This window comes from Rhinolophus sinicus, linkage group LG06, assembly GCF_036562045.2.
Source record: "Rhinolophus sinicus isolate RSC01 linkage group LG06, ASM3656204v1, whole genome shotgun sequence".
Taxonomy (NCBI): domain Eukaryota; kingdom Metazoa; phylum Chordata; class Mammalia; order Chiroptera; family Rhinolophidae; genus Rhinolophus; species Rhinolophus sinicus.
Genome location: NC_133756.1, coordinates 27,002,854 through 27,017,586, shown reverse-complemented (window position 1 = coordinate 27,017,586; position 14,733 = coordinate 27,002,854). Strand labels below are relative to the sequence as shown.

Here is a 14,733-nt window from a genome sequence, read left to right as displayed (position 1 = left end):
AATTAAAATGTCAGAAGTGTATTGGCAGGCTTTACTTCCAACATTTTGAGAACAGCTTTTTCAGTAGCTACCTTATGTGATTTCAGGGAATTGGGGAGGGAAAACAAAATAAAATGCAGCTTGCTTTCCTGGAACAGTTCAAGCCATATCCAATGCCTGCCAAGTGTAGCGTATAAGTCTATGTCTGCATTTATCTATTATCTCACCTCTATGTAGATAAAGTGGTTGTACTCCCCACTCACTGGCCATTTTATTTTTAAAATGGGAACTCTTTTGAATCCCTGGCAATCATTTAGCTGACAGTTTGGATCATAACGTAGTAATAACATTAGTGAGCAGTTGTATAACACTTCCCGCTTTTAAAGCACTTTACAAATCTGAGCTAATTAGCATGAATGCTAACATGCCAGCTTTTTATGGATTAATATTGCAATTATACTTTGCTTTTTCAATAAAAATGAAGTAATCTTTTTTTCCACCAGAAATGAGGAAAAACAAAATGAATAAGCTGTCTCTCCAATGAATTCAAACACAATGTAGTTGAAATATGAGACAGATGCTTTATTGACTGAATGTTCCCCTAACAACATTCATGAGGATTTACAGGTATGGCACCTCCTGCTAATTCTGTTTTAGCATCGACAAAGGAAATAAAGTATATTCATGGGGGAAAAGGAATTTGTAAACCCAAGACAAGTTTCCAACCTTCAAAATACACTTTCTACTCATTTCTAGACTTAGTCACCTCAAAGAAATGAGAAAATTAATTTTTTCTGTGATTTACTGTGCTTGTGATTTATTCTTAAGCCAAATGAGAAAATACCAGTTCACCTAGTATTGAAAAGTACCCTATTCTTTGTGTTGTAATATGAAAATAGAATAGAGTAAGTACAGAGCAAGAAAAACTTGGGTTGGAATCCCAGGTCTGATACTCAGCTCTGTGACCGTAACTCTCTAAATCTTAGTTTTCTCACCTCTAAAATTGAAGTGATACACTTGAAACTAATATAATTTTGTATGCTAGCTACATTTTAATAAGAATCTTAAAAATAAATAAAATAAACTAGGGATGATAATACTTACTCTGCAGGATTCCTGGGAGGAATTTCCTGTGTTCTTTCTTTTATGCAACTCCATATTTCCATCTGATATTGTTTCCTTCCTCCTGAAGGATGTCGTTTAACATTTCTTGTAGTAAATATAGGCTGATCCAAAAGAGATCCTGCCTTACACAATATCTGGGGCACAACAGGTGACCATATTTGCCCTGATCCATCCTCTCTGTACATCTTCCTCGCCTTCCCATCTAAAATTACTCTGACAGTCATTCAATTTTCAGGAAAGCAGAGCACCATAACAAATTAAAATCCTCTTCCCTATGTCTGTGTTGTGTGTTTTTCAATATATCATTAAATTTTACAGGGAATATAAAAGTTCATTTTGATGGGAGAAATACGATCACCTAAAAAGTTCCCTTTTCACATACCATGAAACTGTAGAGATATCGCAGTTAAATTTGGTCATTTGGTCCTTTGTTCTTTGTACACAATTAGCAAAAAGTGGTGTGAGGAGATATGTGGGAAAACTGCCTGGGACAGGTAAAAAGCTGCTTGGAGCACACTTAAATGTCTATAAACTGGCTTATCCTCTCAATGTGCGGAGTGGTCAGATCCCAAGAACCTGACTCACACTACCTGAAAGGGTTGCAAGACTGATGTGGCCAACAGTCTGTCAAGTTGTTCCTCGCACTGAGAATTGTGACTGCATTGAAAAGTGTCTATAAAACTCACATCAGTATGGTCAGTCCATTCTCTTGTTTCTGTGGGAATATAACTCACAAAACCTGAAGGTTGTTTTCTAGGTATGGAGTCAGAACAAGGAGAGTTAAGTATGTTTCCAATGTAATGGCTTCATGCCATTAGTCATGGCCTTTTGTGACCATTTAGTTCACAAATGTTTGTTGAGTCCCTGCTGTGCAGCCAGCAGTGTTATGGGCCATGGGAATAAAGCAATGAACAAAACAAAGTCCTTCCTCTCATGGTACTTACCTTGTGATGGTATATAGGTGGTTTGGCTAACAGGATGGAAAAATATTATGTTCTTGCTCTGTCCATACTAGAACTGGACACCTGTGTAATATTCCAGGTTCCTTCTTCTTAAACATTGTTTGGAAAGGTACTGACGGCATTTACTACTGTGAACTTAGATGTATGAACTCATTTGGGCCTGAATGTCCTTCTTTTTCTTTAAGTTTACTTGGATATCACTGCTCTCTGATGAGCTGATCTCACCACTTACCTCTGAAGACAACCTGATATTGTTTATTTACAGTCCTTGAGGGTCAATTATCTGTAACCCTAAGAACTGAATACATTCATATTTGATACATATATAAACAAGAGAGACAATCTGGTGTGGGAAAAACAACACAAGCTTTGAAGCTGGCTTTGGTTTGAATTCCTGCTCCATTAATACTTAGTTCTTAGTTCTACATAATTTAGCAAGGTAGCAAACCTACTTTTATAGCTTTAAAAAAAATAGTACAAGTAATATACGAATAAATTTTCATTAACATTCAAACTTTGTTTTGTTACTTTAGGGATTACTATAGGGTTCATATTGTACGTCTTCAATAGATCACAGTGATAATGTATTCAATTGCCACTTCACGTATAGTATAGTTATACCACTTCGTGTATAGTATAATGATATGACAATAATATACTTGCATTTCTCCTTTTCTGGACTTTGTGTTGTTTTTGTCATACATTTAATTTATTCATATATTATAAAGCTCACAATACATTGTTATTATATTTGTTTAAGCAGTTAATAATCTTTTAACAAGATTTAAATACTAAGAAGAAAAAAAAACTTACATATTTACCATGTCTCAGTAGTTACCATTCCCTGCACTCTTTCTTTTCCCTACTTGATACCATTTCCCTCTCCCTGAAGGATGTCCTTTAACATTTTTTGTAGTAAAAATAGGTTGATGATGAGTTCCTTCAGATTTTATATCTTAAAAAGACATCTTTTGGCCTCCATTTTTGAAAGAAATTTTTACTAAGTATTCAATTCTCTGACTTCACTGACTTTTTTCCTTTCAGTCATTACAGATGTTGATTTAACATCTTCTTGCTGTCATTGTTTCCAACAAGAATTTTGTTGTCATTTTTATTTTTCCCCTCTGTAGGTAACATGCCTTTATTCTCTGGAGAGTTGCTCTCTTTATCACCATTTTTGAGCAATATGATTTTGATGGGCCTTAATGTAGTTTTCTTTATGTTTCTTCTGTCTGGACTTCCTTGAGTTTCTTAGATCTATGAGTTTATAGTTTTTCTCATAGCTGGAAAATTTTTCGATCATTATTTCTTCAAATGTTTTTTCCTGTTTCCTGATCCCTAGGCGTTACTTTCCAGAACTCTATTGCACAGATATTAGGAAGCTTGAAGTTGTCCTACAGCTCATTGCTTTTCTATTTCTAAAATTTTTAAATTTCTCTGTGTTTCATTTTGTATAGTTCTTTCATTGCATGTTTAATTTCACAAATCTTTCCTTCTGTAACGTCTAATTTTCCATTAATCCAACCCAGTGTATTTTTCATTTCAGGCATTATAATTTTTATCTCTAGAAATTCAGTTTCATTCTTTTTATATTTTTCATGCATCCACTTAACTTTTTGAACACATAGAATACAGTTATAACTGTTTAATGTGCTTATTTTAATATCCATGGCAGTACTTGGTGGGTTTCAATTGACTGACTGATTTTCCTTATTATGGGTCATATTTTCCTACTTCTTTGCATGCCTGGTAAATTGGATATCACTCATTGTGAGTTTTGTCTTCTTGGGTGCTGAATATTTTTGTATTCCTGTAAATACTCTTGAGCTTTTTCAGGAGGAGAAGTGGAGATGCAGTTAAGTTTACCTGGAAACAGTTTTATCCTTTCAGATATTGTGTTTAAGATTTGTTAGGCAGTACCAGAGCAGTGCTCCACCTAGAGCTAATTATTTTCAACTGCTTAGACAATACCCTTCTGAGTTATCTACCCAATGCCCCGTGAATTGTGAAGTTTTCCCAGTCTGGCCAGAAGGAATAGGCACTATTCCTGGCTCTGTGTGAGTACCAGGCACTGCACTATTCCTTCCAATGTTTTTCCATCAGTTCTTTCTTCAATTTAGGGAACAGGATCTTCTATTTTGTATTGCCCAGAGTCTAGAGCATTGCTCTCAAATTTTGTCTAATCAATATCATCCTCATAAATATGAAACAGGAGAAGGTTCATCCTGGGATAACTGCCCCTCCTTTGTAACCCCACAGCATCCTGTAACTCCTCTATCGTAGAAATTATTATATCATCTTGAAATTGCATATCTGATAGACTTTATGGGGTAGAGACTACGTTTGTCTTGTTCAATGCCATTTCCCCAGTATACAGCACAGGAGGAGTACAACAAATAATTATGAAATATGAATTCTGAATTCTGCTTCCAAACTGCTTGGTGAGAAAGTGGGTCTTTAAACAAGTCGCAGAGCTGCAGACCTCTAGAACAGGAAATTTTAAATAGACCAGGCCTCAGGAGTTCATTTGACTGTAAGGTTATAATCTTATCCTGTCAGGTGGGTTGGGCCTTGACCCCTGTAAGCCAACTAACCGGGAGCATTGTGTGGGATATGTATGTAAAGGGTTCAGAAAGTCTAAGGTCTGAGGGCATATTTAAAGGTCGCGGGGCATATTTAAATTCTGTGCAGGCTTTTCCTTCCTTCCACATATATTTTAATGTCTACTGATGCTGGCACTGGAGCTGAAAGCCTTCATTCAGTATAGACTTGCAGGGGACACTTGTTCACATGGTATTTTGTGTTATGGTCTAGAAGGCATTTGATATCACGTATATGCAGACAGCACGACCAGGGTTCCATCTCAGCCTGCTACATAAAGATCAATGAAAGGCATGTCTATTCTTTATTTTCTTTTGACTATCTAGCCATGTACGCTTTCTAACCTTGCTTTAAACCAAATTCAACAAACATCTTAGAATTCCTACTTTATGCCAGGCTTTCCAGTTACCATTGGGACTCATCATGGGATCAGCCCTTAAACAACAGAAACAGCACTCCCAGAGTGGCCTAAGAATGGGACAATATTCAGTTTTTGAGCCCTGGATCTCCCTCTTTACAAATCTTTCTCTCCATCTTCTGCCATCACATTTATAGTACAGCTCATCTTATACCTGAGCACAAACAAAAGTGAGACGAAACAAATTAAGAATAGTGTGGGAAGTGAATTCATTCCATTAACTGATTGATTCATTCATCAGTTCAATATTAATTTTGAGTACCTACTATGTGTCCGACACCAGGCTGAATGTTGGTCGTATAAGGACTGGCAGATACAGCCTTTGTCCTTAAAGAATTCACAGTCCTGTGTTAGAGGCAGACAAGTGAAGAAACTGTTACAGTAATGTGAGTGAGGTAAAAGAATACATAAGGCCAATATTTAATTTCTTGAGAAGACATAAATTCTTGGAAATGGTGTTTATCTTTCACAGTTCCTAACAACATAATTTGTATAAGGTGAGCAGTCCGTAAAGAGTCAAAAAACCTGGATTCTCATCCCAGCTTTGTTTTTGACTAGCTGTGTGTCCTCTGACAGTCATTTTAGCTTTCTGACTCAGTTTCCCATCTGTAAAGTTAAACTGTTGATACCAGTCCTCCAATAAACTGGGTTATTGTAAAGATCAATGGTCATGAGAATGACTTTTTAATTAGTTGTAAAGACCTGTACAAAATAAAATATGTAATCATAAGTTATATTCTTAAATGTTTTTTGAATATTAAAACAGAAGTTGTTCAGCACTTCACATAAGTGCTGAACGTTTTCTTTAAAAAACAAAAAGAGAGAGAGAGAGGAAAGGAAAAAAACCGAAAAGCAGACCAGTAGGTAAAAGGTCCTTCATTGTAGTCACCTTCCCTGTTTAAAGCACCTCTGGCTTCACTTTGTCAACACCCCAGGAAGATATTTATTACTATCCCTATTACACAAATGAGAGAAGTGAGTGCCAAAGAATTTACCCAAGAGCACAATCTCTTCAAAACCCAAGCCTGGGCCACCTCCCAAAGTCTTTCAACGTCAACAAAAGTCAAAAAGGCCCACCCCCCGGCCGCAGGGGGCATCGCTTCCCCGGAAGCCCAGCTTCCCCAGGCGCAGCGCTGGACGAGCCTTCAATTCCGCCCGATGACGCACGCGGCCCCACCCCCGACCATCCACCTCTCGCGGGATCTCTCGGGAGGACGGATGGGGTCAGGTCCCATCATGGCGGCGGAAGAGGCGGATGTGGATATCGAAGGGGACGTGGTGGCCGCGGCAGCACAGCCGGGGTGAGGCATAGGGCCCGGGTCTCGCAGGGACGCGGAGCGGGGCGGATGCGAGGGCAGTGCCGTAGAATGGCGGCGCGTCAGTCAGGGGACAGGGGAGCGGAAGAAAACCGCGGCGCCAGGGTCTCCTAGCGGCCGGTGAGGGGCCGCGCCCATCCCGCCAGCCGGCGACTCCTGAGCCCCGCGGGCGGGTACCCGGAGCTAGTGACCGACGGCTGTTCCACCTTTTGTGTGGATGCCGTGAGGGCTCCGACTTCGCCTGGCACATGGCACTCTTTCGAGCAATTCCTTCTTCCACTGTCTCCACCCCAGAATTTCGCCGGAATCCTCCTCCTTACCCCCGCCCGACGATAACTCCAACAAGGGCGGCCCCTGGACGACATCCGAGGTCAGGGATCCCTGTTCCTTTCTTTGCAAGCCGTGTGACCTTGGGCGTTTCATTCCGACTGGCCGCAGGTTTCCTCTTCCACGTAGGGATAGTTGTGAACAACTTCCTGAGAGGCAGCTTGACTTCAAGGAAAGGGGTAGGACTGTGGCGCTGGACAGCTCTGGTTGTCCTTCTGCGTTGGCTGGCCCGGCCGGCGTCTGGCACTGTGACCCTTAGGCCAGACGTTAAACTTGTCTCCGCCTCAGACAGCTCATGTGTAAACTGGCAAATCATGATATGTACCTCGTACGAGTGTGGTGAGGATCAGATGAAATAATTGCTGGATGTGTTTTAGCATATGTTAGGTGCTCTGTAACTGTCCTGTTCTTTACTGCTCTGTAACCCTCAAGGATGGTATTGTGAGAACTCAGTGAGGGGTCGCGATGAATTTGATACCAATTTCTGCATAATAGGCCAGTGTGGTTTTAAACGGCACCATCCAGCTTGAGATCTAACCCTTTGACTCTTTGCTGTCTGAAATAGGAATTGATGCATACCATTTTAAAAACGTACCTCCAGAGTCTCCTTTTAATAGTGGAAGAGGCCTAGACGGATGAGGAATCAAAAGACCTCCGCACTAAACTCAGCCAGCTGTGCTGCTCATAACTATGAACAACTTCATTAGAACTCCATCTGCTATATTGAACCATGAGAAAGTGCCAGTCTTAGAACATTTTGACCCATAAAATGGCAATTTCATATGATCCAAGCTAACAGTGGGGTTTCTGTAAGTTGTGGAGAACAGTACTGACCCTGCCCATGAGGGGCTGAGATAGGAGGTTTAAAGTTTTTGTGAATTCTAAAGCACTGGAAAAATGGGAGGAGTAATTAAATTCATAGTTATTCTCTCCCAAATCGTTAGGCAAATCAGCTCTACAGATGAGTAGGGAACCTTTAATAGCCATCATTGTTCACATTAGTGTAGATGAAATTAATCTTTTTTTTTTTTTTCTTCCGCCACCCCCCTCCCTCTCCGGTTCAAGCCGTTGTTTCTCAGTCTAGCTGTGTAGGACGCAGCTATGTTGCCAACCCAAATCTCTTGTCCTGAGCTTCAGATCTATTTAACCAACACTCTGAAACTATATGCACTTGGTTGTTCCACAAGCCCCTCAATCTGAGCTTAGAAGTTTGCTCCACCAAACCTGCCTCTCTAGGTTCCTAGTTCAGTAAATGGCACCAACTACCCAGTCACACAAGGCACAGACCTACATGTACACTTTTCCTTGACTTTCTCCTTCTACTCTTTCTGTCCTATCAGTTATTAAGCGTCTGTTGACTCTAAGTATACTCTCAAATGTGTTCACTTCCTGTTGCTTGTGCCCTTGGTCTAAATTACTGTCACCCTTTTCTAGTATTTATATAATCACTCCTTCATAACTGTTCCTTGTCTCTTTGGCCCCTTCTATACTTCCCTGCAGTTAGAGCAGCCTTTCTTACATCCGTCTCTGATTGTGTTATTCCTTTCAATTCCCAATTGACTTCATGATAAAACATTCATTCCTTAACTCCTAGAGACCTGTGTGATCCATGCCTCACCTACTTCAGTCATTCAATCATTCAACAAATATTGATTGAGCACCTTTTGTATACCAAGCCCTGCGTATGCAGCAGTTACTAAAACTTAAATCCTTGCTCTAATAGAACCAAACATTGTTTATTAGGTAAGACAGACAATAAACCTCCTATATATATTTCAAATGGAGATATGTGGGAAAAGAAAAAGAAGGGAAGGTGGATGGCTCCTCAGCTTTATCCCTCGCACTTACCCAGGGAAAAGTATAAGGTCTGAAAGTATAGGCCCTCTGGTCAGTGTGGATATTGTGTAAGAACTGAATTTGAAAAAGAGAGAAGCAACAGAATTGGCAACAAATTGAATGTGCATTGTGAGGAAATAAGGACAGGCTCAGATTTCTGGCTTGGACTTTTAAGGGGATTAAGATGCCATAGACTGAGATGGGAACCAATGGAAGAGTAGCATGTTTGAGAGGAAAGGTGAGCTCAGGTTTAAACACATTAATTTGTGGTGCCTGTGGATGTCCAGGTAGGTGTCTTGATGCATACACCAGAGGTGTGGATGTTGCTAATTCTTACTGAGGAACACTGTAAAAAGATTTCTGAAGTAAACTTGAAGTGATTCTAGTCCCACCTCCTGTACCCTTGGCAGGTCTAGTTAGTTAAACAAAGGTTTCCGTCTGCTGATGAGTCTAAGAATCCTTTATTTTGCATTCCTGGTAGATTCTATCAAGTCAGAATTGACATTTGAGTTAAAACCTTTTTGCCGTCAACAATTGAGAGACATTATTGCTTTTAGTTTATTGTAGATAATCTGTTAACCCCACAATTTATTATAACCACTGTCGGACTAATTGAAGGTTCAAAAATACAAACCTGTATATAGGTTTTTGTACAAAATTTTCACCACTAGAGTAGGTCTGGGAAAAGTCAAGAACTTAACTAGGAAACTTTTTAACTTCAGGACATACAAAAGTAAAATTTAATTATATCATAGATTTGACCTCCCAAAACTTAGCTATTTCATTCAGGCTTTTTGCATATGAAGTGAATAGTGTGACTTTAGAGAGTTCTTATGAAAGGAGTGGATTAACAAAGTTTAATCCCCCATGAACATAGAAAAGACCCCGTTAATTTTTTAAATTACATGAGTTATTAAAATGTCATTACGTGTTCTTATTTCTTCACTGTACTACGCTTCTTTAAGTATTTTCTATTTTGGTTCTTCCATCTATTCTTGCTTTTTTTTTTGAGGGTGGTGCTATTGATATGGCTTTTGTGCTTTAGACATGTTAATAGCTAAAAGAATTAATTGTGAGGTTGAATTCCTATGTACACATGGATACTCCTCAAAAGAAACATGAAGTATAGGTTCATGGCGACAAAGCATGTGTGGTTGTTGCTGCTTTGGGGTATTTTTTTTTTCCCCTCATGAAGTTGTTTATTCTTGGGAAACAAAAGAAGTGAACAGACTTGATGTTTAGCAATTGATATAGGGTGGCTTGAACCTAGTATATATGTGACAGGCCAAAGCGGTAGAACAGCATTTCTGTAGTGTTAAATCTGTTAAGGGGAGAGGGGAACTACATGTTTGCTTAACATCTCAATCCACCAGTCACTGTGCTGTGCAGATTATATCCATTACCTGTTATAACACCACTTTTATAACCATTTCTTTAATTATTACAGAAGCAATGATAATACAGCATCTGTTTTGCAAGATCACTATCTTGATTCATCCTGGAGAACTGGGAATGGTCTTATTGTAAGTATTTTATGAATATATATGGTACGTTAAGCTATTACTCATTACTCAGAGTACCTCTTATTTTTACTTGGTGCTAGTTCTCAGCAATCTCAAAGATAATATGTTGAAATATTTTTCTTACTTTAAAAATAGAAGAAACTTACTCTTATTTCTTTTGACTTTGAAAAATGGCCTGTTTGGAGATGACTTTGGAGCCAGCAGGATTTGGGCACAAATCATTGCCCTACCACTTACCAGATTTGTGACCTTCAGTTTCATCATCTAAAAAATGGGGGTATGCAGGATTCACTTCCTCATTTAACAGTTATTTATTGAGTACTTACTATGTGTCAGACACTAGGTTAGATTTGGGGGATACAACTATGATCAAGACAGACATGGTCCTGCTCTCAAGGAGCTTACATTCTAAAGGAGAGTCAGGTGATAAACAAGTAGACAGACTATAAATTATGAAGGAGATAAGCAAGATGCTGACTGAGGGTAACAGGGTGGGGAACCTACTGTAGGTAAGTCAGTGAGGGAAACCGAGGAGGTGACATTTAGGTTGAAATGTAACAGAAGGAGAGGAGTACATATGTGAAGAGTTGAGAAACACATTCTAAGCAGAAAGAATAACAGCACAAAGGCTCTGATTGGAAACATGTCTAGAATATAGTGGGTCAGAGGGAAAGTGACAGCTATGACGAGGTTAGAAAGGCAGATGAGAACTCTATCATATTTGTAGGAAGCAAGAGTAGAATCAAAGAGACCAGTTAGGAAACATTTGTAATAATCTAAGAAAGATTTGGTGATGGCTCTGCCTGAGATTGTGGCAGAAGAGATAGAAGTGGATGGATTTGCATTATTTTTTAGAGGTAGAACTGCTTGGTAGATTGGCTATGGGATTGAGGGAAAAGGAAAGAATCCAGGATGATTCTTGGGTTCCTAGCTGGGAATAACTTGGGGACAAGTAGTGCCATTTACAGAGTTGGGAAGGCAGGGGAAGAAGCAGGTGAAAGAAGGTATGTGGTGATGAGTTATGTTTTAAATATGTTAAGTTTGAGAGGCCCACTAGATATGCAAGTGGAAATTTTGCGTGGGCAGTTGGAAATGACAGTCTAGACAGAGCCTGGAGAGGAGACCTGAGCTGAAAATATTTTAAGTTTTGAGACTTGGAAATGAGTATGATGATTGAAGGAGAGATTGTGGCTTGAGGGAAAAAAGAATTGTTGAGTTTTGGAAATAGGTGAAGTGTCTAGGAAAATGCTGATACCCAATAGTTCTTCATACATGATCGCCATTATCACTTTATAATGGGTAGGAGCTTGAGCCCTGGAATCCAACAGACTTGTGTGTCAAGTTTCTGCTCTTCCATCTGCAATGCTAGTAGCAGTGCTGTGGATGCATGTGTGAAGTAACAATGCCTATCTCAGCATTATCGTGCAAATCAAAGATGTGTCTGTGTGCTCAGTAAATGATAGCTGTTATTATTTGTAATCATTATATCATGTATTTAACCAAACAGAAGGTAATTTCAAAAAATAGTTAATTTAAAAAAATATGTATTCTCTTTTTTAATAGCCTTGGACGCTGGATAGCACCATCAGTGAAGAGAACAGAGCCGTCATTGAGAAAATGTTGTTGGAAGAAGAGTATCCTTTAATGATTATGAAGAAAGAAAAGATTTCAGGGTTAAAAAAATCTCTAAATGCAAAACCTACAAAAGAGACCACTGTTAATTATTGGGTGGATTATATTTGGCCCCAGACTGCTACTATGTAATGTTACCTACCTATGCAGAAAGCTGCATTTTATTCCTCTGGTTCCATTTTACTGCTAAATCTGAGATATGACCAAATATATTTGAGTTGCTGTTGTTAGCCAACTCTTAATACTCTGTGACTAGTGAGTCGAAATTGTAGAATGTTTTAAGTTAGCTAGAACCTTTAGTCCAAGTCCAAGATCATTTAATCCAATCCTCCATTTTCAGTTATATAAGCCGAAGTCCAAAGATGTTATTTGTCCAAGGACACAGAACTAGAATATGTAAAAGTTCTTCTCACTTCCTACTCTGTCAATTTACAGGTGTTATATGGGAGAAATCTAAGTAAAAAGCACAAAACAAATACAATAGGATGAAGATTTTTTCCCCCCCAAAGTTGAGGCTCCTTATCCATGGTTCAACCACTGGCTTCTTGTCGTTTCTTTTAGCTGCTGTATATGATGTTGGTAACTTCTTTGAGACTCTGTGTCTCATTTTATGATTTATAAAGATTATTAATAGTCTAATAAGTAGTGATTTGTTTTTAACTCTTTTTATCTATATTTCATGGATTTCTGTCTGTTTTTAAGCCATAATGTTTCTATTCCCTTTATTCCCATTTACTGCTATATTGATTTCAGAGTGTCTGGGTACCTTTAATTATTATAGGTTAACCCTTTTTAAGCTTTCTTATTCTCTAATTCTCCCCAAACATTACAGTTATAGCCTATATCATTGCTTTTCAACAGAAAAATAGTGGGAGTCGTATATCATTTAAAATTTTCTAGTAGCTTCATTTAAAACTGAGGAAATTAATTTCAATAATTTATTTAACTTAGTATTTCAATATGTAATCAACATAAAAACATTATTGAGCTCTTTTACATTCTTTGTTTCATACTCTGAAACTCAGTGTGTATTTTATACTTAAGCAACACATCTCAGTTCATTCTAGCCACATTTCCAGTATTCAGTACTTAAACGTGTCTTGGCTAATGTATTGAACGGTACAGTTCTAGATTACTGGTTCACCTCTAAATTTGGAAACAAATAATGAGAATAAAAACTATGTGAGCTCTTGGAGAACAGGGGTAATGTTTTCTTGTATCTTTGTCTTCAATATCTACTGCCTAGAATAGTGCCTGACGTACACATATATGTTTTAGCAAAAAGAATTGAAATATTGATAATGTTCTCTTAGCCACTTCTAAAAAGGAAGATAAGAGAAACTAGCATTTACATACCACACATTTTTTGTAGGCACCGTATTGTATGATTTCACATGTAATGTTTAATCCATGTAACAACCCTGTGAGGTATAAATAATTTTATCATTTTTGCAAACCTGAGAAGGGCTTTGAGAAGAATTCATTTAGCTAGCATTTGAGTGATTTTTCATGAGTATATGAGTGCCTGCTTTATATAAGTCACATAAAAATTCTGATTTTATTATTGTTTGAAAAGTTTCCTTAATAATTTTACAGGTATTATTTATCTAAGAAATCACTTCCAGAAAAATTCTGGCTCGATCAAAAGGAAGATGATAAAAAATACATGAAGAGGTAAAATCAATTTATAATACTTCTAAAAATTTGAATTATATTTTAAAAACTTCTTCACACGCATCTTTATTTTCTTTTTTTATGTGCAGTCTGCAGAAAACAGCAAAAATCACGTATGTACTTATGTTTTATATTTTAAAGCCTTTTTTATTAGTTAAAAATTATGGGAAAATAAAACTGGAAAATTCTTCTTGATCTTGGGTTATACAAAAATATAAAATCAAAATTTCTTGTACAGATACTGGAATGCCCCAAGGTAGTTTTATGATGTTATTTATTTGCCAGAATTTCTCTTTCAGTTTGTTCCACCAGATTATGGAAAATATTGTTTCCTAGGGATTTGTGAGGAAAGTTTTTAAATTTGCTATTTAATATATTAGAAGCCCTGTCAATTAATTTTCAATCATTTCAAACAAAAATTTAATTTTAATTTGTAGCTTTTAAAAATTAGAGAAACTGTTAACTTTTATTTAGTGTTTATAAACGTCCATGTTTATGGTCCCATAGAGGGTATGGCTTTACAGATTTGCCAGAGTTTGAGCACTGAATAGATTTTGGCTTTGGCATTTTGCTGAATAAACAAGAACAATAAAATGAAGTTAATGAAAAGATTAATGGTTTGCTTAAATTAGTGAGCCTCATCACTATTTTATTTTAATTTCTTAAGATACTGCCGTTTCAAAAGCAATAAACACAATGCCATAGTTTTTTGACTTTTCTGGCTTGATATTTATATGGATTTACCTGAAAGAATCAGAGATAATATTTCTGGAGCCAGTTTAGACTCTTACATGCCTTGCAGGATTTGGAAATGTATTAACGTCTGCTACTTTGTGTCCAACCTAAGGAAGCCTATTTGTTTGTTATCACATTGACTTCCTTTGATGTCTTTTAGTGTTATCTTCACTAAGACCCAAGGATTATGTCCTTTGGGGCTCCTGTCATCCTGAGCTAGAGAAGTATAGAGACAGGGTAAATCTGTCCCTCCAGGTAGAGGCTGCAGCCTTCTTCTTCTTCTCCTTTTCTATTTTTTAATTCTTAGAGTCAAAGTATTGAATTTATTAGCCCATGGCTATCTATAACCTTTAGCTGCGTAAATATGGAATGTTCCATTTCAGAAATTTTTTTGCAATTCCTTTTTTTCCCCTTAGGGTACAATCTCCTACAAAACCAGCCAGTTTCTCAGTAAAGTGGACGATAGAAGAAAAAGAACTGTTTGAACAAGGGCTGGTAAATAGAGCAATTTTTGATTTATAGTAAAATAATTCTAGTAGCAAATAATTATAGAATTACAAGGTTAAATTAATTTGTAGAGACCAAAAATTTCTTTTTAATTACAG

The 14,733-nt window shown here is 37.6% G+C and overlaps 1 protein-coding gene across 3 annotated transcripts in view; it reads left to right on the top strand.

Moving 5' to 3' along the window:
• The first annotated feature begins 6,151 nt into the window (after positions 1-6,151).
• MYSM1 (Myb like, SWIRM and MPN domains 1) overlaps positions 6,152-14,733 on the top strand; it is a 33,843-nt gene continuing 25,261 nt past the window's right edge. The window contains exons 1-6 of one of the 3 annotated variants that reach the window (XM_074334778.1): positions 6,152-6,386; positions 10,012-10,087; positions 11,651-11,721; positions 13,316-13,393; positions 13,483-13,506; positions 14,545-14,623. In XM_074334778.1, the coding sequence (XP_074190879.1) occupies positions 6,244-6,386; positions 10,012-10,087; positions 11,651-11,721; positions 13,316-13,393; positions 13,483-13,506; positions 14,545-14,623 (471 nt within the window). In that variant the 5' untranslated portion in view covers positions 6,152-6,243. Of the gene's footprint in view, positions 6,387-10,011; positions 10,088-10,257; positions 10,365-11,650; positions 11,722-13,315; positions 13,394-13,482; positions 13,507-14,544; positions 14,624-14,733 lie in introns of those variants that run through there. The other 2 variants (XM_019742529.2, XM_074334779.1) reach the window with 2 other exon arrangements.